At 45.6% G+C, this 24,037-nt stretch overlaps 1 protein-coding gene across 5 annotated transcripts in view; it reads left to right on the top strand.

Moving 5' to 3' along the window:
* SLC25A26 (solute carrier family 25 member 26) overlaps positions 1 to 21,450 on the top strand; it is an 88,968-nt gene extending 67,518 nt beyond the window's left edge. For all 5 annotated transcript variants that reach the window (XM_056334346.1, XM_056334344.1, XM_056334343.1 and 2 more), the window contains 4 exons: positions 6,292 to 6,361; positions 14,546 to 14,610; positions 16,075 to 16,148; positions 20,979 to 21,450. In XM_056334346.1, the coding sequence (XP_056190321.1) occupies positions 6,292 to 6,361; positions 14,546 to 14,610; positions 16,075 to 16,148; positions 20,979 to 21,075 (306 nt within the window). In that variant the 3' untranslated portion in view covers positions 21,076 to 21,450. The remainder of the gene's footprint in view (positions 1 to 6,291; positions 6,362 to 14,545; positions 14,611 to 16,074; positions 16,149 to 20,978) is intronic.
* The last annotated feature ends 2,587 nt before the right edge of the window (positions 21,451 to 24,037 follow it).

The following is a 24,037-nucleotide window of genomic DNA, read 5'->3' as shown; positions in this document are numbered from 1 at the left end:
GCATGTTGTGCAAAGATTGTTTGGTGGGTTTCCATGGAGAGTGAGGACTCTAATCTTGGTTGGAACTCATTGCACCTGATTTTAAAAGTTAATAAGAATAAAAAGTTTACAGAATGCTGCTGCCCAGGCAGCTGGGGTTCTCGGCAGTAATACGTGTTTATAACTCCACCACTGAAACAATAAACCACATGCTATTTCCCTCCTAAAATTTACAATCAAATCTGTTGCTGTTTAACAGGGTAAGTAGAAAATAGAGGAATGTAGCCAAACTGGGCCTAAAATGGCTCTTTCCCTGCTCTAGAGGTAGGTTACACCTTTCCTTTTTTCCTGGAGAAGCAGTCTAGTATTTCTTTTCTGCTGTGCTCAGCTGCATGTAAGTCGAGAGTAAATGAAACCCAGGCCCAGCTTTAAACCCATTTCCTTGCAGGCAGTGTAGTAAGTGTTCTACCATACCTCACTCCCTCTTTGAGTAACGATTGGGCTGATTTAGGGATTAAGTCCTAATCGTTAAATAACGCTAACGTGTCTGCCATTTGCTTAGGTGCTGTATCAGGAAAACAGATTTCCACAGCGGCGTTTCAAGGCGTGATGTAACTTGTGGCCAGTGCGGCGTGTGCATGCCATTAGCATAACGGCTGCATTTTTCTTGCAAAGAACAATGTACCCAACAGCTGTTCAGCAAACAGCCCTCGCTTTATTAGTGTCACAATAAGTGTCATTCACACAGTCTTGAAGCACAGTCGAAGGAATGTTATATGCCATCTGCACCAAAGAGAAAGAAACAAATGCAATCCTTACAGCACTGCAGACACGCTTGAGAAAGTCAGATGGTCTTGGATCATCAATGCAGCATTTGAAACGGCAGAAGTAAAACAGACTCGCGCAGTCTGTAGATACAGAGCCAGACTGAGTCTCTTGGTTGAGCCTAGACTATAAGCGGTTCTCTAGAAGTTGCTGAGCTTGCCAGTGATGTCTGGGGATGTTTGCTAGATTATAGAAGTAATCAGGGTGAAGGGCTCACCATTTGATTCAGACGCTTGCTTCTTGCTGAAGAACCTTGAAAGACTCATGTAATTCTTCCATGTAATTTATTCACACAAGCCTGCATGAAGCACAGATTTCCTAGCAGGTAGTAGCAGTGCAGATGCTCAAGGAAAGCTGTCCTAACTTCAAAGTGATTTTTCAGAAGCGCGTTTTTCTCCCTGGACACATATATGACCCTTTGTGCCACAGAAACTGAGTGTAGCTGGTATATTATGTTCTGCCTTGCCATGGGAACACTGTTTGGAAGACATTTTCTTTAACCAGGCTTTTAGCACATTCATTTTGATTTGCATCCAATGGGTCACAGATATCCATGTAGTATTATATGGGGAGAAAAGGGAATGAAATGCTTTTAACATGAAAAATATGCTGATGCATGTACGCCAACTTCTCTTTCTTTCAATTTATCTAGAATTTGGGTGGGTTTAATTCCAGGGCCAAATTCAGTACTGGCATTAGTGAGCACAACTCCATTACTGCAAATGGAGTCTCAACATTTATGTCAACAGTGATCTTAGATCATTGAATTTTTCCCATGTTTGGGCTTGCATGTTTCCTGCAAGATAATATACGCATGTACTTGCACATATGCTGCACATATGTTCATAAAAATTCACTGGGGAGGACATTTGGCTCTATGTTCTATGTTTGACTTTACGTATAGTAACTGCAATCGGCTTATGAATTTTTTGCTTGTCCTGTAGCTAATGTGCCATGCATCTGTAAGGGGCAGCCATGCAGAATGCCACATTGCAAGTAAAATACCTAGTAGCTAAGGCAAATGTGAAATTTGCTTTTCTTTCCTCAGTCTGCAGGACTGCACACGCACACAAATCCATGTGATTAATTCAGAGAGATTTTTCTTCCGTGTTATCGTGAAGTTGAACACTGCCTTGAACAGAGGGGTACGTAGAAATAGTACAGATGCTTATCACTGGATTGAATTGAAATATTTACTCAGCTGCAAGCCTCAAGTTTAGTGTATGCTATGAAGTCTGCTTGCCTTTTAGTGCCTGAAGAATAGCAAGGCCAAGGCAGAGACGTCTCATTTTCTGCAGTGCTTCCTGCAGCGTTTGGGGTGTCGGTCTGGTCATCAGATTTGAGAGAGATGAGAGTGTTGCACTTTCCCAGGATCACTGTAGTTTAGGTGTCCTGCATACAGACCAAGACCCAACTGTGTTGGGAGTATGGACCTGACAGCCAATTTCTGCCCCAAACTTTTAGCACAAATGTACAGCAGAGATGACAGGCATGCACAGGTAAGGAGTTGTGTGAACTAGTCGAAGTTTATTGGCCATCTGGAGGCCAGGTGTCCACAACACAAGGAGTTCATGTTTGTGGGCACCATATACTTCCCCCCTGTATTTAAAGGCAGTAGTATTCTTTTTGTTTGTTTGTTTTTTAGATTGAAAAGCTTTTGGTATATCTTAAGAGTGACTCTTCCAATGCGCCATCTGCTCAGCAAACTGGAGTGTCCTTGTATTGTCAGTATCAAAAATGCTAAATAACATTTGTGGTGAGAAGTAGAGGACACTGGCCTATGGGACAGTATGAAATGGGATCATTAGGGAGAAAAGTAAGGCTCTGCCCAGATATAAAACTTGACCCTTCTCTGTGAACATTATCCCTGTGAATAATTTGAAATCTGCATTCAGGCATCCCACTGTGTCCCATCCCTTGAGGACACACCCGCTGTATTGCTTTACATGGTGTGGCAATGCACAGCGAGATTTACATATATATCACATAAAAGTGTTTACAAAAAAAATTAGCATGTGATTGAGCTGGGAAGCTGCAGAGGGCCCCAACTGTACAAGTTTCCATGCACTTCAGCCAGAAGATTTATTTCCAATTTGTTATTCATAAGGGAAGAGCGAGAGATTGGGATGGGGTCCTTTGAAGTGGAAAACAAAGTCTTCTATTCAGCCTTCAGCTTAATAGAATACACATGACACAGGCTTGGCATGGCGGCCTGCTTTCATGTAATGTGCTCCTTGTCATTTTGCTTTCCTAGGCTGTGAATACTAGTGGGAATGGGTATTGCCCTGGAAAAGTCTTGTTATCTCCTGCAGCCTTCTGCGGGAGGAGCACAGTGTAAGCAGGTAGGAGCCGTTTGGTTATGGTGGGGAAACCAGGCTGATCCAGTTGTTGCAGTTATGTTGTCTGTAGTTCCCGGTTTATGTTTCATATTGCCAGAGCACGTGTAGGAAAAGCAGTGTAGTTGCAGGGCTCCTACAGACATTATGTGGGTGCTCCTGCCGTGTTTGGAGGCCCTGAGCAGGGAGCCATGACCCATGGGCTCCGAGCCTGCCTCTGACACCCGTCTTCTGCCTGACCTCAGCTCTCGTTGTTACCCCCCAAGTGGAAGGCTCTTCTGAATTTGTGCAACACCTAGGATGGTGGAGCATGATCTAGACACTGCAAAAATCCAGCAGTTCTGTCCAGAGTCGGTGTTTTGGGGAGATATGTATATGAATCCTGTATTTCTTTCCAGGATCAAGGCCTTGGTTTTACAGTGATCTACAAGCCTCTAATAGCTTCTGTGCTCTGCCCTGTGTTAGTGGTATTAAGACCATGTTCAGTGCAGCACAAAGGCAAGTGATTTTGAAGAACTTACAAGCCCAACTTACCACAAAGCTCTGTCAATTGGTGGGTGTGGGTCCATGGGCTATGAGAGAAAACACGTGTGACCTTCAGCACATCAGCTTGGCCCACAGCGTGAGTGTGGTTAGAAAGCATTTGGACCAGAGTCCTGCTGGTCCTGTGACACTTGTTCCTCTTGGCTTCCTTGGGGATGATGTCCTCATGCCCTGCTTCTCTCTAGCTCTTCTGCATGTTCAGGTTTGGAGCTCTGGGTGATTCACAGAAATCAGAGATGGAAAGAAATGCATGAAGTCATCTCATCCTGCCCTTGCCAACCCAGGATTATTCTCCACAGTACAGTCTTGAGTGCCTTCTCCAGTCTATTTTTAAATGACTCAAAGGAGAGGGCTTTCCTCTCCTCCCCGGGGAGGCTGGCAGTGCTGTTCAGTAGACCTCACTGTTGGGGAATTTTCTTCCTGTTCTCCAGCCTCAATTCTCCTTTTCCCTAATTTAATTGAACTGTTCCTGGCTCCACCCTTCTAAACAATTTTCTGTATTGCATGACTGTTGCAAATACCTGTTGCCAATTTGCAGGCATAACAGATGAGAATTCATCACCGTTTGCCTTGCTTGGCAAAGGCTCTTTGTGCAGAACTGTACTGGGAAGCCAGGCTTTATCAGAAACTCAACTTCAGAGCCACATGCCAAGAAATAAGAATGACCTTTTCCTGCTTCTTTGGACATTAGCGTAACATAAACATAAACATATGCCACTAACATAAAAACCCATCATGACTGAGAATAGGCTGGGCTTGTGGCAAAACCATGAATATCTGTATTAATGTGCTGGTTTTTCTTAGTCCTCCAGCAGATCTTCCATAGTGCTTTTTTGCATGACAGAAGTAACTGTTTTGAGTTCTCTTAGTTGTAGATGTATAGACATATGGAGAATGTTTAATGAAAAATTACAGTAATCCTGTTTTTATTAAGTGGCTCCAGCACTTAAATTTCTAAACCCTGGCTTTCAATTTGAGGTTTCTTAAGTACCTGTAGTGCTTAAGAAAATGGGATTTGAAGGTGGGATTTATGCTTTGACAATACCTAGATGCTTTGGAAGGTAACACCTTTTGTCTTAGGGGGCATGTGTCCTTCATCCAGCAGGACTGAGTTTCAAGAAAATTGGGTGTCCAAAGAGTGTAAGTTATTCCAGAAAAGCATCTTATGGATTTTGAAGAATTATCCCTATTTATTTTTTTATGAAATGAAAATAATCTTCTGCTGTGGGTGACAGCACAATAGAAGCACATGCTGAAAACACCAGGAAAAGAATGGCTAGTGTTAAAGAGACTGTAATCCTTTTAGTGCTTTCGTACAGCAGAGCTGCAGCTATTTAGCTATGGCAGGATACCAAACAACATTGTGGCTGGCCATTGTTGCTTGAACAGTTTGATTTTTAAAACACTCAACTGAAATATAACCACCAGCCAAGTTGGATGAAGCAAGTCACAAGGACAGTGTGTTAAATGGAGAGTCAGCAAATGAGGGAAACGACGTCTCATGCCCCAGTGGAAAGTGGCTGTATTGCAGACCAGGAGCCCAGGAACAGTATCTCAGCCTAGCACAGCTATCGGGTTGCTTTTAAAAAAAATTTATAGTATAGAAGTAATACAGTTCTGAAAAGAATGAGATAGTGCCACAGCTATAAAATGAAATTACTGATTTCTCTGCAGTAGGCGTCAGAAGGGCCATGGATCCCATTCCTTTTTGCTCAGCCCTGATCCTCACATCATAAACCTCTCCTCCAGAGGACTTCCCATGTTAAGCATTTCAGGAGATGGGAAAGGATGGAGCGGAGAGGAGGAGACAACAAAGTAACCGTAACTGGCATAATAAAAACCATCCCAGCACGCATTGGCCTTTCTTGCTGATACTGATTGGACTCATCAAACTGTTTGACATGGTTCTTGATAGGTGGTTTTTGGAAGGCACTGTTCTTGTTGGTGTTTTTAAGTGCGCGTGTTTAAATGATGCTGTGAGTTAATGGACTGGAGCATGGTGTGTGGGAGCAGTGGAGAGGAGAAGGGTGTGTGGTCCCTAATGAAGCCAAGGGAAAAACAGACACACCTGCTTTGGGGTATAATGGGAGTGATAAGAGTAATTTCTTAACGATGGGGTTTTTTTGGGAGTGCAAGGGGAAGGAAGGGTTTGTTTAAGAAATGTAGGGGGGCAAACAGGACTTCTATCTCGCTGTGCTGGGGACTGTTCATTTTAAATGGGAGTGTTTGGTACATCTGGGCTGAACGGATATTGGTTCTTGCATGCCGCCCCCCTGCTCAGTGTTTTGCTTTGCACTGTTTTATCTGCCAAAAATAAAATAAATTCACAAAATATTTGCAAAGTTGCATGGCCACAGGCTTAAATACATACATATGAAATCCCTGAAAGCAATTTGCTTCAAGCCCTCCTCAGTTCCAGACGTCTTTCTCACTCCATCTGCTTGTTCAAGTACACAAGTTCCTTGGGAAAAATCACTTATTACATCACTGAAAAATGCCACAAAAATAGCTTTTCACTTAAGTTCCCATCCTCAGAGTTAACTCACATGGGGATCAGATAGATTCAAACATTTAATAACTTTTTATTTTCCTTTCTCTTTAAACACAGGATCTCTGGTCATGGAAGCAGGGTCACGTGGTGGATTCTTGGCAGTCAGCAGTCTGTGGAGCTTTTGCAGGTGCAAAGGATTATATGTTATACTGGGAAAGACTAAAGAAGAAAGGGAAAAATGTGCAAATCTATTAAGTATAGCAGAACAACATTCCTTTGTAATTTAAGTTTGTTTAGAAGAAAACGGATCCAGTTGTTGTTTGGAAATAGGAAAGTCAGCAAAGGAAAGAGAAGGGAAAAAAAAAGACTCGAACAGGGTGTCTGTTTGAAAGACAACCAATTTGTTTTTGACAAATTTCTGTTATTTAAAAACCAGGGGCCTGTCAGTCAGGCTTTACGATTATTTCAAAGTTGATTTGTAAAATCCTCGTCCAGGAGAAACTTTGCTTGGGTGGGGGTTTGTGCAGCTGTCTGCTCTGAGCACTTCCCCAGGGGCTGAAGCGATTGCAGTGAGAGGCCATGATTCACCATTCATGTGACAGCTCTGACAGCCATGTAGATTAACTAGAGTCAGGAGAGCAGAGGCTAGCACTGCACAGCCTGGAGGCAAAAGCCTTCCGTCCTTAGCAAAAAAAAAAGAAAAGGAGGACGAAACATCTGGGCAATCTCCAGACACTAGAACAGGAATAAAGAGTGGCAGAATACAATACTGCACTATTTATTACCAAACAAGCCAGAAGTTAATTGAATTTTTCAGTAGGCTTCTTGTTTGATTTTAGCCTACTGTAGTTGGGGGGGGGGGGGGGGGGGTGTTGAGGAGAAAGAAAAAATCAATTAATGACTCATCAGTATAGCTGACAAGTTTGAGGGAGGAGAGACTCAACTGTCCTAATAGAAAAAACAGATTAGTAGTTAAGAGATGGATAGTCAGAGCTTTTCCCCAAGGAGGTAAATTACATTTTGAGATTCCAAACCAGTAACAGAATGTGTGGAAAAAATAAGTCCTGTTTAAAGAGAAATTATAGCATTTCTTGAAATAGAGATTATCAAAAGCAAAGCTTGTTCTTTGATGATTTACAAAATCAGAGCCATTACATCGTATGCAATTTTTTTTTTTAAATAAGTTCTGTTAGGGGAATTGAAGTATAAATAGCAGCAGAATTCCAGCAGAGACTGAGGCTTCATTTTGATGGGCACTATAACTGTGTCTGAGAGAAGGGAGCATGACTGTAGCTGCACACAGTTTAGTAGATCGGGCATGTCAGCTGTGAGGGAATGGTTTAGGTAGAATGATTCCATTTTGGGGCAAAGGGGGATATTTTAGATGATCTGTTGTGGTCTTGTCCAGCTGTATTTTCTATGTTTATGTGAAAGGGAATTTTATTTTGCTTAAAATTTGATCTGCTGTTGGATTTTACACTGACTTTATCAAATCAGTGCAAACAAAATCAGACCAGCTGAAGCACATCTTTCATTTTTGTTTTGAAACAAAACAAGCTATCAGACTAAAAATGCTTTAAAATTCAATCTGTACGTCTGCAGGTGTGATAGGGGATCATTAATTTAGCGCTGTTGATTTTTTTACAGTCAGATTGATACAAAAACTGTGTTCAGGCACGTTCAGAGAACTAGAAAGGTTATCTGATTTACCCAAGGCCTTGCGGAGTAATTTCCTGGAGTCCAATTTGGTGCCTGAATTGGAAATCTAACCCAGTACCTCCAGTGCCTTCTCTGTATGTCTTGATTCTGACCAGTTGTGCTTGGGCTTGCTACTTTTTGATGGGGGTTCAGTACTGTCTGCTTGCTTTCTAGCAGAAATAATGCAGAAGGAGCTTCCAGAGGCACGGCTATGTGTGAACAGTTCACTGCCCTTTGGCAGATGCTGGGGAGACCTGACGCTGTGCTAGAGGAGACACCAGGTCCTGGAGCAGCACAGGCTTCCAGGTCCATGGTGGTGGCAGATGAGACGTTTCAGCCTCATTGTCCTCATAGGCTCAAATGAGGCTTCCCCAAGCACAAATCTTTGCAGAGCCTGAGTCCTGTTTTGTAGATTGTGTTGTAGTTGGTGATGATAAATATTCTCTTGAGTTATCTTTCCAGCTTCCCTTCCTCCAGCCAGGTTTTCCTTCTCTGTTCTTTGTCTCCCTGAAATTCCCTTTTCACCAGCAGTATTTTAAACTTCCTTTCTTCTGTGTCCTTTGAAGATCTGCTTCAAAACTCTTGAGGTTCAACTCTTTTTGGGTCACAACCTTCCCCATCAGTCTCCATTGCCTCCCTCTGCAGACACGTAACAGGCAGGCCCTGTATTGATCTAGTCTGGTACTGCATCCATTCTATTTCGCTGAAAATATTTAGTCTTGCTGAATGGAGGCAGTTGAAAAATAATTTCCTGCTTTGTGAAAAATGGATTCCATGGTTAAAAATCATTACCTACCTACATATAGCTTCAAACAAGGGAAGAAAAAACAGACCAAACTCTTTATTCCTTTCTTTCCACCCCAAAACAAAAAAATAAAATCAAATCGGAATCTCACCCATACCTTGTGAATAAAATAAGATGGATGCGTGCATCCGAGTGTTTTAAAATCATCATGTTATACACCTTAAAAGGAGAAAATTATCCAAAGAAGAATCTTTAAACACAGAGGTGCTGTCAAATGCCACCATGGTAGTAGTGGGATGGTGAAATCACAGACATGCTTTTCTCCTGTGCTCTTTGCTTGAATTCAATACTTTCTAAAAATATGTTAGAGGTCCTGAGGGGAAGGGTAATAAGCTGAAACAAACTGAAAGAAAAGTCCTGTTTGGCTTCCCTTTATGGCGCACACACATATATGTGTGTGTCTGTGTGCAATGGTTAGTTCCTAGCTAAATCATAATAGATTATTTGGCGAAGACAGAACAAAGAGCAACAATATATTGAATTCCATCCCCAGTGCCTGTGAAATGGCAGCAATTTCAGCCAGAGTGCTGTGAGAGGCCTGACTCCTCCTTGTTGAGCGCACATGTGTAAGATGTATGTATGCAATCCATGGGCTTTTTATAGAAACGTAATAGGCATAGCATAAATATCAGAGATTTGGAATCCTTTCTGTCTCATCTGTTAATAATTTAATCCCTGGAGGCCTTGTCCAGCTTTGTCATCATCTCTGGTGTCTCAGCTAGGGGAGATGTTTGAAGCAGTCGGGGAGTGAGAGAAGGTGGTATCTGCGCAGCCGGTGGGGAGGAACCCAAGGGTAGATCTACATGATATTCTAAGCCGAAGGCTGAGTTTGAACCAAACCTTGCCTCATGTCAGAGCTGTTTGGATGCCAGCCCAGATTGGGGCACAGGCTTTGGCAGGCTGGAGGCAGAGGGGGGAAGCGTGTCCCCATGCTGTGGGCAGCCCAGGCATGGTTGTGGTGGCACTCCATGCTTGAGTCTTCTCTGGGCTTAGGCTGCCTGGCTGGACCACTGCACCCTAGCCCTGCACTGTACCAGGGCAGGCTGTCCCAGAAGAGCTTCTGGGTGGGTTTTATGTGTCCTCCGTGGAAGTGGGCCAGTGGCAAGGAAATCTTACTATCAGGTATTGACTGTTGGGAGAGCAAAGTACTGCCCTGGAGCAGTGAGGCGATGTCCAGCTTGTCAGAGAACCTGAGTGTCCATTTAGTGTGATTGAAAATTGCCTCTGTTAAAGGCGCCTTCTTACTCCCTACTGTAAAAAAAAAAAAAAAAAAAAAAAGTGCCTGAACATTAATCATTAATGCTCTGTGGTGACAGAGTCACTGAGAATGGAGGTGCAAGTCTTGTGCATAACAAAGGACTAACGAGAGCTTTTTGCACATTAACAGTGAAGGCTTCCTGTCACTTTTGTTTTGATCTTATCGGCTTTGACAAGATTACACACCGTGTCTAAAAGCCTCTTTAACTCTATAGCTCTGAATAAATTTTTGAGTAGTTTTCAAGATTTCCCTGCTTGGACCATGCTTCTAACCCTGAGCTGGTTAAATCGCTGGAGGAGCAGTGCTCTGCCTCTTGGTATTTCTGCTTAAATCCGAAGAGGTTCTTGGGTAACTTTGCTCTACCATTGGCAGGTGTTCCCACAGTGATAAAGGGCCAGAATGAACTTCCTCTTAAAAAAAAAAATAAAAAAATCAGTATAGTATCAATAAAATAAAAGTTTCAAAACAGCAACAAAACAAGGAACTGATTGTTTGAAGAGTTCTGAAAAAGACCGTTTGTGAACTTGGAAATAAGTCAGTGTAAGAGGATTCTGTGAGGTTTAGTGTTGGACCTGTGTGACTCAGTTTTTCAGTCTGGATTTGGGATTCAATCCTGAATCAGTCCTGGGTTATATTCAGATGTCAGTACAGAAAACAGTAATGAAGAAAGGCAATAATACGGCTCAGCTTGGATTTTTTAATTTTCCTAAGTTGGCCTAGTTCAAACAAGGACATTAATCAAGCACAAGTTCCTATCTCTTGAAATGAGCTTGACCTATATTGAACTGGGCTGGTGTTGCAGAAGAAAGTGTCGGGGGTCTGGCCACGTGACAGAAACACAGAATCAGGACAGAGCCTCTGTGATGGCTAGAAGGCCTCCCTGGTTCCTTTGGAAAGGGTGACCAGAAGGTAAAATGGTACAGAAAAGGAAGATACAGGGACTGCAGAAGAACTTGTCTTCCTTCCTTCAATAGGACCTTATTTGAGGAGTGTGTCAAAGAACCCGTGAAACATTTTCCTAAAGCAGCAGCAGCAGCAAATCCTGCAGGCAGCCACCTTACTTCAAGGACCTAGGGTTGTCTGTTGTTCTCAGGTGAAGTTATTTCACTCTGTTCTGATACTTCTCAATTTTTATTTGCATATGACAGCTAAAAAGAGTAGGAAATGCTAGCAGGAACCTGGGGGAATATCTTAAGTCTTCAAGACTTTTTATTCTTATTGTCAAATCAAGGTAGGTCATTCTCTGCAGACGCCTGCCACTAGCACTTCCATCAAGAACTGGTCACTGGGAAAGCGTGAGTAGCGGAAGGATTTTCTGTTTAACATCCTGAGCTTGGTAAAGTTTAGCTGCTTAGCTGATGTGTGAATATGGCGTCCATTGTGTCTTCTTGGGAGACTGGTGATGAATTTTCCGCTACTGCGTGAAGTTTTATTTTCCTAATAGAGGAGTTTGTCACTCTGCTAGAAGTATTAACAAGTCAAGAGCCTTCCTCATGTGAAAGTCCTTCTTTGTGCCTACTTGCTGAGCCCAAGTCATCACCAGATCCTTCTCGGGCAAGGGAGAAAGCCTCATCCAGAGTGAGCTGGTGAGCCTGTCTGTCTGGGCACAGACTGCCTGCTAAGGTGCCTTTTTCTCTGGCAACTCTGCAGAGAAACCGGAATGATTAGGGGTGTTAAGGCTGGATGTGTCTGGGCCTTTCTTGCCCACCTGATGCTTTCATACCTACTTTTCTTGGTTGCTGACTGGTTGAGCAGGCTCCAGCCCTACGTGGCAGCTCTTGGAGAATTCCATGACAACAGGAATAGACTGAAGAAGTGAGTTAAAAGATCTGTTGGGCCTTGGTGTGTATTAGTGCCGCGCATAGCTCTCCTATTTTGAATGAGTAGACTCTGGCTGTATCAGTTTGTATCTGTTGTGTTAATCTGATTATTAAATACAGTCACTTTTAAAGTTGTTTTACCCAGCTAAAGTAGGTGGGACTGAGCAGTACCTCGCCAGCACTGTAGCCTGGTCTTGGTTATCTATGTAACCAGTGTTGAAGAGGTCACTCTAAAATCACCTTGGACGTTTAGAGTTAAAGCCGGAGCAAATTCATTTTGTCAGACTCACTGCCTTAAATGAAATGTGGTTCCCAACAAACGCTGGCTTTAGTCTTGTGTTCTTGTCAGGCATACGCAAACTTGCATTTAATTTAGCTGCTGTCCTGCTGCTTGTTGTGCTTATGAAGCATTTCATTGTTGCTGTTGTCGTTCTAAATTGATTGGTAAATCTGTACCAAATACTTCCCAGTGATGGAAGGAGGAACATTGAAATGTTAATAACAAGAGTCTTGAAAGATCCAGTTAGCTGGGGAAAAAATGAAAACCAATCAGCCTTGATTAAACCTTTCAGATAAGAATTTGGGAACATGTTATCAGGATAAATTGTGTGTGTTCTAATCACTCTATCAGCCAACGTTGAAGCTTCTGCCAATAAGAAACGGTTAGGAACAAATGCATTGAAAAATTACCAGGATCTGATAAGGGAAATAAGTTAGCCTGACTGAAGTGTTACCGTCAGCTCTATAGCTGAGTGATGCATTGAGATTTTTTGCTTGATACAGGCCTGACAACCATGTGGTTCACTGCTAAATTTTTCTTGCTCTGTGGGCAAAGGAAGGGCTTCTCCATCCAGACTTGTAAAGCCACTATTTTCCATGGAGATTATTTTTACTGTTCTAAAAATACATTGCTGACATGAGTACCAAAGTTTCTATCCAGACCATTCTCTCAAAGCCTTTGGGTCACTTACTCAAAAACTGGCTTACAATAAAAAAGATTTTTGACCTTAAAGGAGGTCCAAGAAAAGGCTGGAATTTAGTTTAATTTGCTCATAGTTTCTGCTTTGGCTTCTTGAATACAAACCATTTTTCTGCTTTTTAGCGAGGTATCACTGCTAGAGAGTTCTGGCAGAGTGACCCAGATGGGCCAACCTTACATGAGCAGGAGTGGCTCCTAAACCAGGCAGCTGGGGCTGCTCGCTAACTTGGCTTGCCTGCTAGTTCTGGTTTGAGATCCAGGGGACTGCACATGTGCCTTAGTGCATCTCCTGAACTGTCATGGGACATTCCTTAATTAACTGATAGGGTGCCAGCTGGCCAGCCTCCTTTCTGACATAAAACAAGGTTTTAATATGTTAAAGCTAAGGTGATTGAGAGAGAGAGAGATGCAGGTATAAACTTGAGCCAGCAGGAAAGATGGATTTTTTCATTGCTTTACAGATTTTAGAAGAAATGCTTTTCCCTTCTCCCATCCCAAGGAAAGAGAGATCAATTTTTCTACATTCCATAAAACTTGGAACAGAAAATAGATTATTTTTAGTTTATTCCCAGGGTACTGTGTAGGCTTTAGTCTTTGGAGTCACTTTGTTCCCTGCTTTAGCAGATACAGGATTTATACTAGCTCCAGAGAAGAAAAGCAGGATGAAGAAGAAAAAGGTTTCTGAACAAGTCTGTCTCTCTTTTCTTCCCCCCATCTTCCCTTTTCTTTCTTCACTCACTTCTGGACTGCTCCTGCATTTTAAAAGTTTTCTTTACTTTGGCTCTTCCTCAGTGTAAATTACTTGTTGAAATGAATGGGGGGAGGAGAGATTAGAGTTAATTTTAGGATGGGGAAATAAGGCAAAGGGAATAAGATCCTGGGAGAAAAAGCAGCAAAGCTGGTCCCTAGATAGCACAAGAGGCCAGGCTGTAGCCACAGGGTTAAAATATGGAGACAGACACACACGCATTTGTGGGTGAGACATGCAGATGGATAAGCTGAAGATTTCTGGCTTTCAGGAGGAAAGCCACAGCTGAGCTGGCTGCTCCAAGTGAAAGTAATGAGCTCCAAGAGCGAGGTTTGGGAGTGATTAGAGACAATAAAGATGCCCGTGTGGGGAAGATGGCCCTCGTGGCAGCAGACTTCTGACAATTTCCAGAGACCCTTGGGCAGCTTCACATTGTTGTTACCCAAAATGGAACTGATTTTGTTCATTAGAGATGAGCCCTGCCCCAAACATTGGCTTGTCTTTTTTGCTTGAGTCCCAGGTCTAGCAGTTGAAGTCCAGATCCAGTCTGTCCAAAACTTGCAGATAGCTTTGCCCCTGAAGCGTGTGTGTTTCAGATGCAGAGCATCTTTCTTCTCTTTCTATCATTCTAGCATTTAAATGGTCAGACTTAATTCTCAAGGCAGAACACAGTGTGATTAGCTTATTTTCCCATCTCTGCGAATGAGTAAGCAAATCCTTCCTTTCAAACTTGTCTGTAGGTGTTGGAAGCAGAATCTGTTATCCTTACGGCCTTCATATGTTCATATGTGTACAGAGTCCAAAACAAAAGGATAGCAATCTCAACTGAGATGTTTGGATTTACAGTTAACTAGTGTGGAGTTGTTTGCTTAAGTCAATACACAGGAATGAAACACTCTGTGTACAGACCTTCAACAAACGTACCTGGACTCTGACTGAGGAAACATGCCGCAGGCATTAATAATGGAGCAGTGTTGACCACAGCCATGGGAATTCTAGGCAGTGTGGCATTCGTATTCACCCAACAATGTCTCACTTGTGTTTGGTATTTTAATTTGCTCAGGTGGATTTGCAGCTGCAGTCACCACACCTCTTGATGTAGCGAAGACGAGAATTATGTTGGCAAAGGTAAGAGTGAAGGAGGCCAGGAGACATGCAGGTGAATGGCTCGGGTAGTTCCAGAGTTTCTGTATGGTCATTACAGAATGAAATCCAGCACCCCTTAATAACGATTTCTGCGCTTGTCCTTGAAGGCTTAGATGTAAACAGGTACTGCATGCAGAACTAATGAGATTGTTGTATTCCTTTGCTTGAATTGCTCTTCAGGTCCTTTCCCAAAGGAGCTGTCTGAGAAGAGCATGTGTGTGTGCTAGACTTCCAGAGTCTCATGCACCAAAGTTAAACTGCCCATCGGGGATTTATTCCTCTGTTGTTTCGATAATTGTTGGGCTTGAGCGTGTGGGTGCGTATCTTTTCTGAGGAGGGGGTTGGCACTGGATTTTCTGTCCTAAAATTTTATGTCATAGAGATACTGATGGCTTACGTCTGCCAGCCAGGGCAGAAGGAAGTTTGCTTATAAGACCAGTAAGTTTAGTAAGTAGTTAAATTGTCAGTAAGTCTAGTGTTCCCATCGTCATCTTGCTGACCCAGAGCAGAGCTAAGCAGCCCCACACCTAAAAAAAGCCCCCAGCGGGTGGATGTTCCTAAAGCCTTTCCCTGCCCTGAAAAGAGTTGTGTTGGCAAAGGTCAGGCATCCTGGTATTTCTGTGTGGAGCTTTTACCCTATTGCTCACGTCCCTCAGCGCGGGGGTGTTTCTTGTTGGTGACATGCCCCTCCCCAGCTGAGTCATGCACATCTGTGCTTGCCATGTTGCTGTGTTGTGTATCTCTCATTGCTGGGTGTTGCACCTGCTGCAGCTTCTTTGCTTTTGGGTAGTGTGGATGGTAGAACTAAGAACTGGGTTTCATTTACGTCTGCTGCTGTCCTGAGCAACCAGGTCAGCATTGGTAAGGGAATGATGGTGCTTGGAGGTGTTCCGAGACCTCAACATCTCTATATTACAGCCTCTTTAACAGCATCTTTATATTAGTCATCTCACACTAACTAGATTACACATGTAATTTAATTATCTGTAGTCCTGCTGTTCGTCTTCTGTTTTGCACTCAAGGCAATCTTCACGTGCAATACACTGCTCGTGTTGTTTTTTAAAGTAAATCTAAAGGATGCTGTCCTCTTGCATAAGTAGCAAAGTCACTTGTTGAGTGCTTAGAGAGTGTCTTTTTATTAACATCTTGCTCTAGTGTCAGCTGCTGGACATAAGAGCTGAGTGTAGTGCAGAAGGGACTGGATACCCAGTTCTGATCTAACCAGCTCTGTGACCTTGGAGTGACTGTTTTGTTCTTCTGTGCCTCTGTTTCCCTTTCTGCCCTCTGCCTCATTCCTGGAGACAAGGCGCTTTTGTCTGTGCCTGGGGTAAGGAGGTCGTTAGGGTGTCTGTAATTCCTGTAATGTAGCACTAACTAGGAACAGGGAGCTCAGTAAATAACCAAACCTCTCTGCCATCGCTTTCTCTCTCTCTTTCTGTGGTGCAGGCTGGTTCCAGCAACGCTAGTGGGAATGTTCTGGCTGCCCTTGGTGGCATCTGGAGGACACAAGGCCTGCCGGGGTAAGGATGTGCTACATTTCAGGTGTTGTGTGTGTATTGGGGAGTGGGAGAGGGAGGATGGTCTGCTTATATTTAAACGCTGTCATACAGAAAAGACTTCTAATTTCTGTACATGTGGCAAGGGAGCAGCTGTCAGGTAGCTAAGAACAAGTCCCTCCAGGGAGGTCTCATGTCATTACCTTAGTACTGGCTGAGAGCAATGTCCAGGGGAGAGCAGAGAAACGGGGCGTTTTTGGGAGAATATCCATGGTACAATCTCTAAGCTTAGCTCCAGGCTTCGGAGGCAAGGATGGTTTCATGTTTCATAACCTGCTTTGCTCCGTGAATGTGTGCATTTGTGTTTGCATCCATTTAAACTTCAGGCATGCACATCTTGTAGCAACGGGTACCACAGTTTCGTCTTGAGGTGTGTGAATTGCCCCTCCTGAGATTTCAGGAAAGGCCAACATAGGAGCCCTCTGTGTGTCCCTTATGGACAGTCTTTTCCTCCTCCTGGCAATTTCCTACCAATTTGAAAACACCAGCGATGTCTCCCCGGTTCCTTTATATTCACTGATCTTACTGCCAAGTGTGATGGGAGCAGACGATGCAGGTGCCAGCAGCAGGGACAAGCTGAAGCAGAAGGAAGAGAGCCGTGTGCTCCCTGACCTGTCCTTTGAGCCTCCTGTCAGGTCTGGGCTTGAGCACATGCCCGTTGGGATTTCTCCAGTGAAGCAGTTGTTGCAAAAATGTAAGTTTTCTGAGGCAGACTGGGTGCAAAGATTAAGTCTGAGCACCTGCAGAGTGGCTTTCCAGTGACTTTCCTGCTGTGGCTGGAGCGTAGAAATGTTCTGGGCTTTCTTCTGACCAGCTGTGGAAGTCTGGGTGATGTTGATCCAGTCTCTTAACTGCTTACTTTACTTGGTCCTGAGACAGAGAATTGCTCTTTTGACCTTGGAGCAGTGTTGCGAACACAAAGGCCTCTGCTAGCAGTTGTAGAATGTTTTGAGGTGTTACGAGCTTATAAATTATTATTGATTTTTACAGACACCTGCTTCATTTATGCTACCTTGCCCTCGTTGAGTGCATGACTCATACCAGTTATTGGCCACTCATAGTGAATATATGTCTTAAATAACTCCTCCAGTCCATGAGGTTCAGCCTGTGCTTCCTTTGGTAGGGCTTGTGTCCCACCTGCTCTTGGCCTGGAAGAGAAACAGAGGGTTTTTTGGAAGCTTTACTTGAGGCTTTTTGCTGGAATTTCTCATAGGTTTTTAATCTGCTTGATGTGGCCGATACTTTCAGGGTGCTGTTCTAACACTTGTAAACTGTTGCTCAAAGCAGCATGCACATTGCAGCTTTGCGGGAGACAGTTTTCTCTTAACATCTGATCTCTGCTCGCCCAGCTAATAAAAGTTCAAGCCTCTTTCTACACATGTGGGAAATAATTCAAAACAAATTGCAGGAAGTTCCTGAACACCAGTTCCAGGAAGACGCCCAGCTGTGCCCCCCCGGCAGCACTCGGAGATGGGTTGTCTCAGGTTTGCTCTTGGAGGTGATGAGGTGATGCGGCCATGGATGAGTTTTGGGTCCTACGTGGCTTGGTGAACTCCAGGGCATGTTTAGAAAGGGACTGGGAGAAGTGAGGCCAGGTTTGCTGCTGATGACAGTTGAGCTCTGAAGGGTGTGAAGAGGCATGGATTTGGCTGGGGAAACCTCCCCCTTTCCCAGCCAACAGCAGAAAACAGAAATCTATGTTTGTGTTCTTCTCAGGGTGTTTCAGCAGTGCCCTTTTCTAAACACCCAAAATTAAACTCTGCCTAAAGATAGTACCCGTGCACTAGGACCAAAGGGAACATGATTCAATTGAAATCAAAACAATAAGTGATCTGGAGAAAAAGTAACATGTAAAGGAGGCCAAGCTGCGTCAGCTGCAAGGAAAAGGAAGAAAGTCTTGGGAAAAATAAACGCAGAGGCTGCCATGCCTGCTGCCAATTATAAATCTATTAATCAAAAACAATAAAAGTGTCGGGCTTTTTTGGCCAGTTGCAACATGAAATGATTTATGGCTCCTCTAATAAATCTCATACTTGAAGAGGAGGAATTCTGAGGGCAGAAAGAAGCATTGCTTATTGCCACCTTATTAAAACCAGAGCACGGGGCTCAGCTTCCTGGTCTGCACCTAGTAAATCCCTCTGCTTCACGCCAAGAAATTTCACATCCTTTTCTGTCTGGGGAGAGCCAGGCCTGTGGCAGGAGGTAGGAGAGGGATGGGGTGAGCAGATCTGTGCACCTCTTCACTCTTGCCAGTGGGTTAGATGAGCCATTCATGTGAAAGCAAATTTATATCTTGTCCAACTGCTTTTCATGTGAGGAGGTTGTGGTGTTTGAAAGCTGTGGATTAGGCTTCACGACTCATTGATGAGAAAGACGAGGATTATTTGACTGGTAAATGTGGTGAGATGGTTTGTCCCAGCTTGTGTGTAGCTGAGGACAGAGCTGTCGGTTTGCACCAGGTGTCCCATTCCTTGGATGAGCTTCCCAGTTGGCGTGGAGATGGCATGGCAGGTGCGAAGCACCCTGCTTTCCGTGAGCCGGATCTCACCAATGCAAGTGGTGAAAGCAGCCCCTGTGCTCAGGGCTTGCTGCTGTGTGAAACGCAAGCTGCCCGCAGGAGTGGACTCACTGCGGAGCTGTAGTCAGATGACAGCGGTGCTTCTCAGCAGGGCCGCCTCTTTGGACCGGACCGTAATATGGAGGTTTTGTGGCTGTGCACGCAGTCCTTTGTCAGTGCTGGCCCTTCTGTGCTGTATCCAGACCCTGCAGTGCCTTTTCTAAAGGGTAACTTCAGGGGTCTTGGTTAGTCTTTTGAGAAAGGATTTGCTAGTCTTTTGAGAAAGGATTTGCTTTGGGTTGCAGAGTTGCCACCGAAAAATGTCACCTGTACTGCTGGGACTGTGGGGCTAGGTGTATTGCTGGGTTGGGAACCCTGAAACGAAGGGTATGCACATCGTTGGGGAGGGCACACCATGCAGGTTTAACACCTGCAGCCAGACCTCACTCTGGGATTTAAACGTGATTCCTGATATGTGACTCCTGCCAATCCGTTCCTCACAGGGCTGTGGAGAGCACCACGTGTCTGTACCTGGAAGCCCGTGTTTGGTCTTCGCCGGTCACTGACATGCTGTGTGTTTATTGCAGCTGTTGATGAGAAGGCAGGGGTGATGCCCTCCAGCCCTTGGTGCTGGATCCCACCAGGAAGAGCTGCTGAAGCAAAAGGAAAAGTCTAGGCAGGGAGAGAGGAGTGGCAGGTGAAATCTCTGCAAACAGATAGCAAATACAAATAGGCAGTTCACCAGAGTGATTTCTGGTGGGGCCAGCAGAAAAAAACCACATTTATCTCATCTGCTGATGAGGGCAGGTGTCTCCCAGTGCGGACCAATTGGGATCAGGCCTACAGAAGAGCTCAGCTCTCCAGGTTCGGGGCAGCCCTGGAGCCGTTCAGCTCTGCCCTCCTGCAGAAGGGAGCCCACGGGTAGCAGGTGGGAAAAGGAAACTGAGGGGAGCAAGGCTGGGATTCTTGGAAGTGATGGTTAGTAATAGAGATTGCCAGGGATGCAGCTTCTGTCTAACTCAGTTATCTGCCCCTGTTTGTGTAATAGCTGTGCCTCGAGTGGGCTGTTCTGTAAATGAATGTCTGCCCCTGCTTCTGTAATGAGGGCTGCCTAATTCAGCAGGAGAAGGATGGTGCGCGTTCCGAGCGCGGTGCTGCGCCGTAGGATTTACCCTATCAGCACTCTGTCCATACATGCCTTGTACAAATTACTCTGTTTTAAAGCTGTCATTATGGTAATAGACCCAATTGCTGTCTAGTAAAGCCATAAAATGTTTCCATCTGCCTGTGTGCTCCAGGCTCCTTAGCAAAGCTCATTACAACAAAAACCAGAGTTACTGCAGCCAGAGGTTTCCCGAGTGCAGCACGATACCAGGCAGGGAGCAGAGAGCTCCGGCGTAGCCCTGGGGGGTGTGCACCTCCTGTGCAGCCAGGGGACACTGGGAATTACGCCTTGTCCCACTATGGGGACACTGAGCGGGGACATGCAGCGGTTGAAAAAAGCTGAGGACAGCATCCCTGCGGAGCTCAGCCACATGGTGCTGTGAAGGGCTCTTGCCGTGCAGGTGACAGATCAGCAGGGGGATGCCAAACAGGTTTGAGCCTAATGTTTAATCCTTGCTTGCAGCGAAGGAAGCCTATAGTCCTCCGGGAGGATACTCTGGCCTATCCTGAGGTTGTTAAACCAACTATAAGCTTCGTTGTCTCGAGCAATTGGCTTTGCACGAGTTTCCTGTTAACTTCCAAGAACTATTAGGATGAGGCACCTAAAAATCGTGGCGGCTGAATGTGCGGCCGTGCCTGCTCCCGCCCCCTTGTACGTTGTTGGGAACGAGCCGCTGCGGTGAGCAGGGCTGTCTGTGCAGTGGGGGAGCTCCTGGCAGAGAGGGGGTCTCCCTGCCGAGGCTGGCTGGGGGCTGTGGAGGATGGGGTGCTTCCCATCTGCCTGCAGCCCTTCGGGGAGATGTGTCTGAGCTGCTCTTTCCACAGTGTGGCCCGTAGCCTCCTGCACCTCTGCTTCTGCACCTGAGGAGTATGGAGAGAGGTTAAAAATCACAAGGCTTGGGACTACTCTGTTAGGGAAGTCCAAAGAGGTTCCGTCAGTGAGCAGTGGGGTGGGATTTAAGAAAACAGCAAGTGAGAATTTTTCTTGGCTTTGTTTCCTGAAGCCCCTGCAGCCAGCCGTGCAGCATCCGCTCTCTGCTCATCTTCTGAAACCGCCTTTCCTTTGCCTTCAGCTTGTTCGCAGGTGTTGTCCCACGGATGACAGCTATCAGCCTGGGAGGCTTCATCTTCCTGGGGACATATGAGAAGACTCGCCAGCTGCTGCTCTGACCCAGCCTGGCCGGTCCTGCTGGTGGCTCCCAGAGAAGCTGGAGAAGCTGCCGAGCTGGAGGAGGAGTCCGGCCGAGAACACAGCCTTCCTCCTGCCGCCCCTTCGCCGCAGCTGTTCAGCAGGCTGAGAGCCACTTTCACTGTTAAAGAAAAGTAAATCCTCCAATAATCCAATTTCCCAAACATGAAATTTTCCTGCATGGAAAGTGAGTGAGGTCATTGTGAGAGTTGTGCCAAAAAAGTGATGTTTGGGGGGTAAACAGCTAATTACGGTGGCTGAGAAAGGCGTTCTTAGAACTCCTGCAGGGGAAATGTTTTGCAAACCTCCAGATTGTGGGCTGAGCGGGGAGGCTGAAATAAAGCAAGTTTTCATAATTCAGTGGCACCTGCCTCATACCGCGGGGAGGGTTTCGCTGGGCAGGGAAGGGGCTGATAGAGTTACAGCCCGCTGCCCTCCAGCAGCACTGAGAGTATTCCTGGTTGGGAGAGCTCTTTGTAAAAGACAATAATCCATTTGTTTCTGATTTGAGCTGTATTTGTGGAAGTTTATATTCCTATTTATGCCTACAGGTGCTCAGCAAGCATTCCTGTGTGGTAGCTAGTGCAGCTTTATTAATTAGACTCACGTTTCTCCAGTAAAAGCACAGGTTTATATTATTTCACAGCTGTGCTTGTGCAAAGATGTGCAGCTCTGCCTTCTTTTGGTCATCCTCCCTCAGCAGCTGAAGGAGCAGGAGGCTGGAAATCCCGAAGCCCAGGAGGGAGGCTGGGAAGGCAGGGCAGAGAGAACACGCAGGTTCTCCTGCCGACGTACAGGTGGATCCCGAGGGCTCTCGGGAGGCTGCTGGCAGGCAGAGCAAATGCTCTCATGTTAGGAAACAGAAGCTGTAGCAGCCAAAACGGTGCAAGGATGAGCTTGGTGTAAAGGCCTTGTTGAAATCACTTAAAATTACCACCGGAGTCTGGGGCGGGGGCCCCCAGGTTTACACCAGCAACTTGGCTAAGTGGTGCTTGAAAACAGTTAGGTGTGGAAAGTGTTTGTGGGGGCACGGCAAAGCCAAGTTGCTGCAGAGCAAAAAGACCCCTCGGTGGGCTGTACCGGCGCGGTGTTACAAGGGGGCCAGGTCAGGCGGTGGCGGTTCACGGGGGCTCACCCCTGCTGCTCGGAGGCTGAGGGGCTCCTCGCGCGTGGCGGGGAGGAGGTAGGTGCTGGCTGCCGCAGGGGCCATGGGGGGCCACACAGGGGCGAGCAGGGCGGCTGTGCACCGGGACTCGTGCCCCGTGAGTGCCCGCCGGCAGGCTTGAGAGGGGCAGCACAGCCCGGTTCGTGCGGCCACAGCGGCACCGAGGCCATCGGCTTCAAGCTGGTGGCACCACATGCCTGGGCCCGCCGCTCTGTGCCGGCTCCTTCCAGGTCATCGCAAGGCTTCTGGCCCAATGGAAGTCGTACCCGTGGTGACACGCTCCTGGGATGCTAGAACTTCACTTCCAGGTGGCTCTCCGCGTTAGGAAGCCGTACGGGTGCAGGGAGTCCCGCGGCGAGGGAGGACAAATACGGAACCAGGTTGGTGCATGCGCGGGGCCGGGGGCACGTGCCGAGCCTGAGCCCCTGCCCAGAGCACGGGCTGCTGCTCAGCCTTACTAAGGCTGAATGTTCTATGACACCGTCGTCCCATGACATAGTAGTAAGACCTTTCTGAGGCCAAAACTTAGGAAATGATGGGCAAACCAGTAAAACTTACAGAACAAAGGATGTCATTCTTAAAAATAATCTTCAATTAAAATGGGGAGTTTCAGCCAAGCCCATATTGGCTGGTCAATTCTGCCCGTTCCATGGTGTGGTGTAGCACTCCTTCCTGCCACTTTAAAGGTTGTCTCTTTTATGAAGTTGTATATATCTGTGTGTCTCACAGAACCAATTTTAGGGGCTTTTGTGTGGCAGGAGATTTAATACTCTGCCTTAAAAGCTAGTTTGTATTTTCTGTTAAAGCTTTTTAAACATGATGAGAGGGTTAGCACTGCAGTTGGTGCATTTAATTACTTGAGCTGAAAATAATCACGCCTCCTAAGCCACTGGGTCCAAATACCGCATTTTTGTTGGCTTTCCTTAATATTTGCATAATCATTTGTCATCACTGCTTTTTTGTTTAAAACGAAAAAAACAAACAAAACCCCCAAAATGCAAATAACTAGCCAGATTGTTTTAGCCGACAATATGGGGAGGAGAGACGGAGGCCAAGCGCTTCCCCTTCCTGTGTCCTGGAGTGGCTGCGCAGCCCAGACCGCCACGGGAAGGACCAGGGCACCCCGCGGGAACGGCGCCAGCAAGCCAGAGCCCCAGCGGACAGCCAGGTTAACTCCTGCATGTGTTAAGAGACAATCTCAGGAAATCTGCTTTATACCCAAAGTCCTAACTTGGAGGAGGAAATTATATTTGATTTTTTTTTTAAAAAAAGTCAGAAATTGAATTGAGATTTTTAGTTAAAGCAAGAATCCAAGCTTATCTCCAAAGCTGCCCCTGGAATTTCCATACAGGGTGGGGTTTGGGTTTGAGAAAGCCAGAGGTGTTCACAACTGCAGCTGAGTCTGGTGCTGTCCTGGCCCCGTTTTTCTTACGTACTTGCACATGTGCACACCCCATCTGTTCTGATTTCAGTGCCAAGATAAGGGTAGTGCCAGATACTTAAGCGAGCTGATATATTATAAATGTATTTCTTGTGAGCTCTTTATTGTATCTTTCGATACAGCCCCCAAATTCCACCCCATCTGCAAGTTGGGCTGCCAGTCTCATGCTGATCCACAGCATCTCATGTTAAAGTCGTGGGTCCAATTTCACGAGCGGGTATTTGGGCAGTCCGTCTGCATTTTCGTCAGACAAAGACAGAAAAGAGTATAGCAATGGATTAGAATTTTATTTCATTTTCAACTGAAACTCCCAAAAGCTCACTCAACAAAACAGCTG

This window comes from Falco biarmicus, chromosome 4 (genome assembly GCF_023638135.1).
Source record: "Falco biarmicus isolate bFalBia1 chromosome 4, bFalBia1.pri, whole genome shotgun sequence".
NCBI classification, from domain to species: domain Eukaryota; kingdom Metazoa; phylum Chordata; class Aves; order Falconiformes; family Falconidae; genus Falco; species Falco biarmicus.
This window is presented reverse-complemented; position numbering and strand designations above follow the sequence as displayed.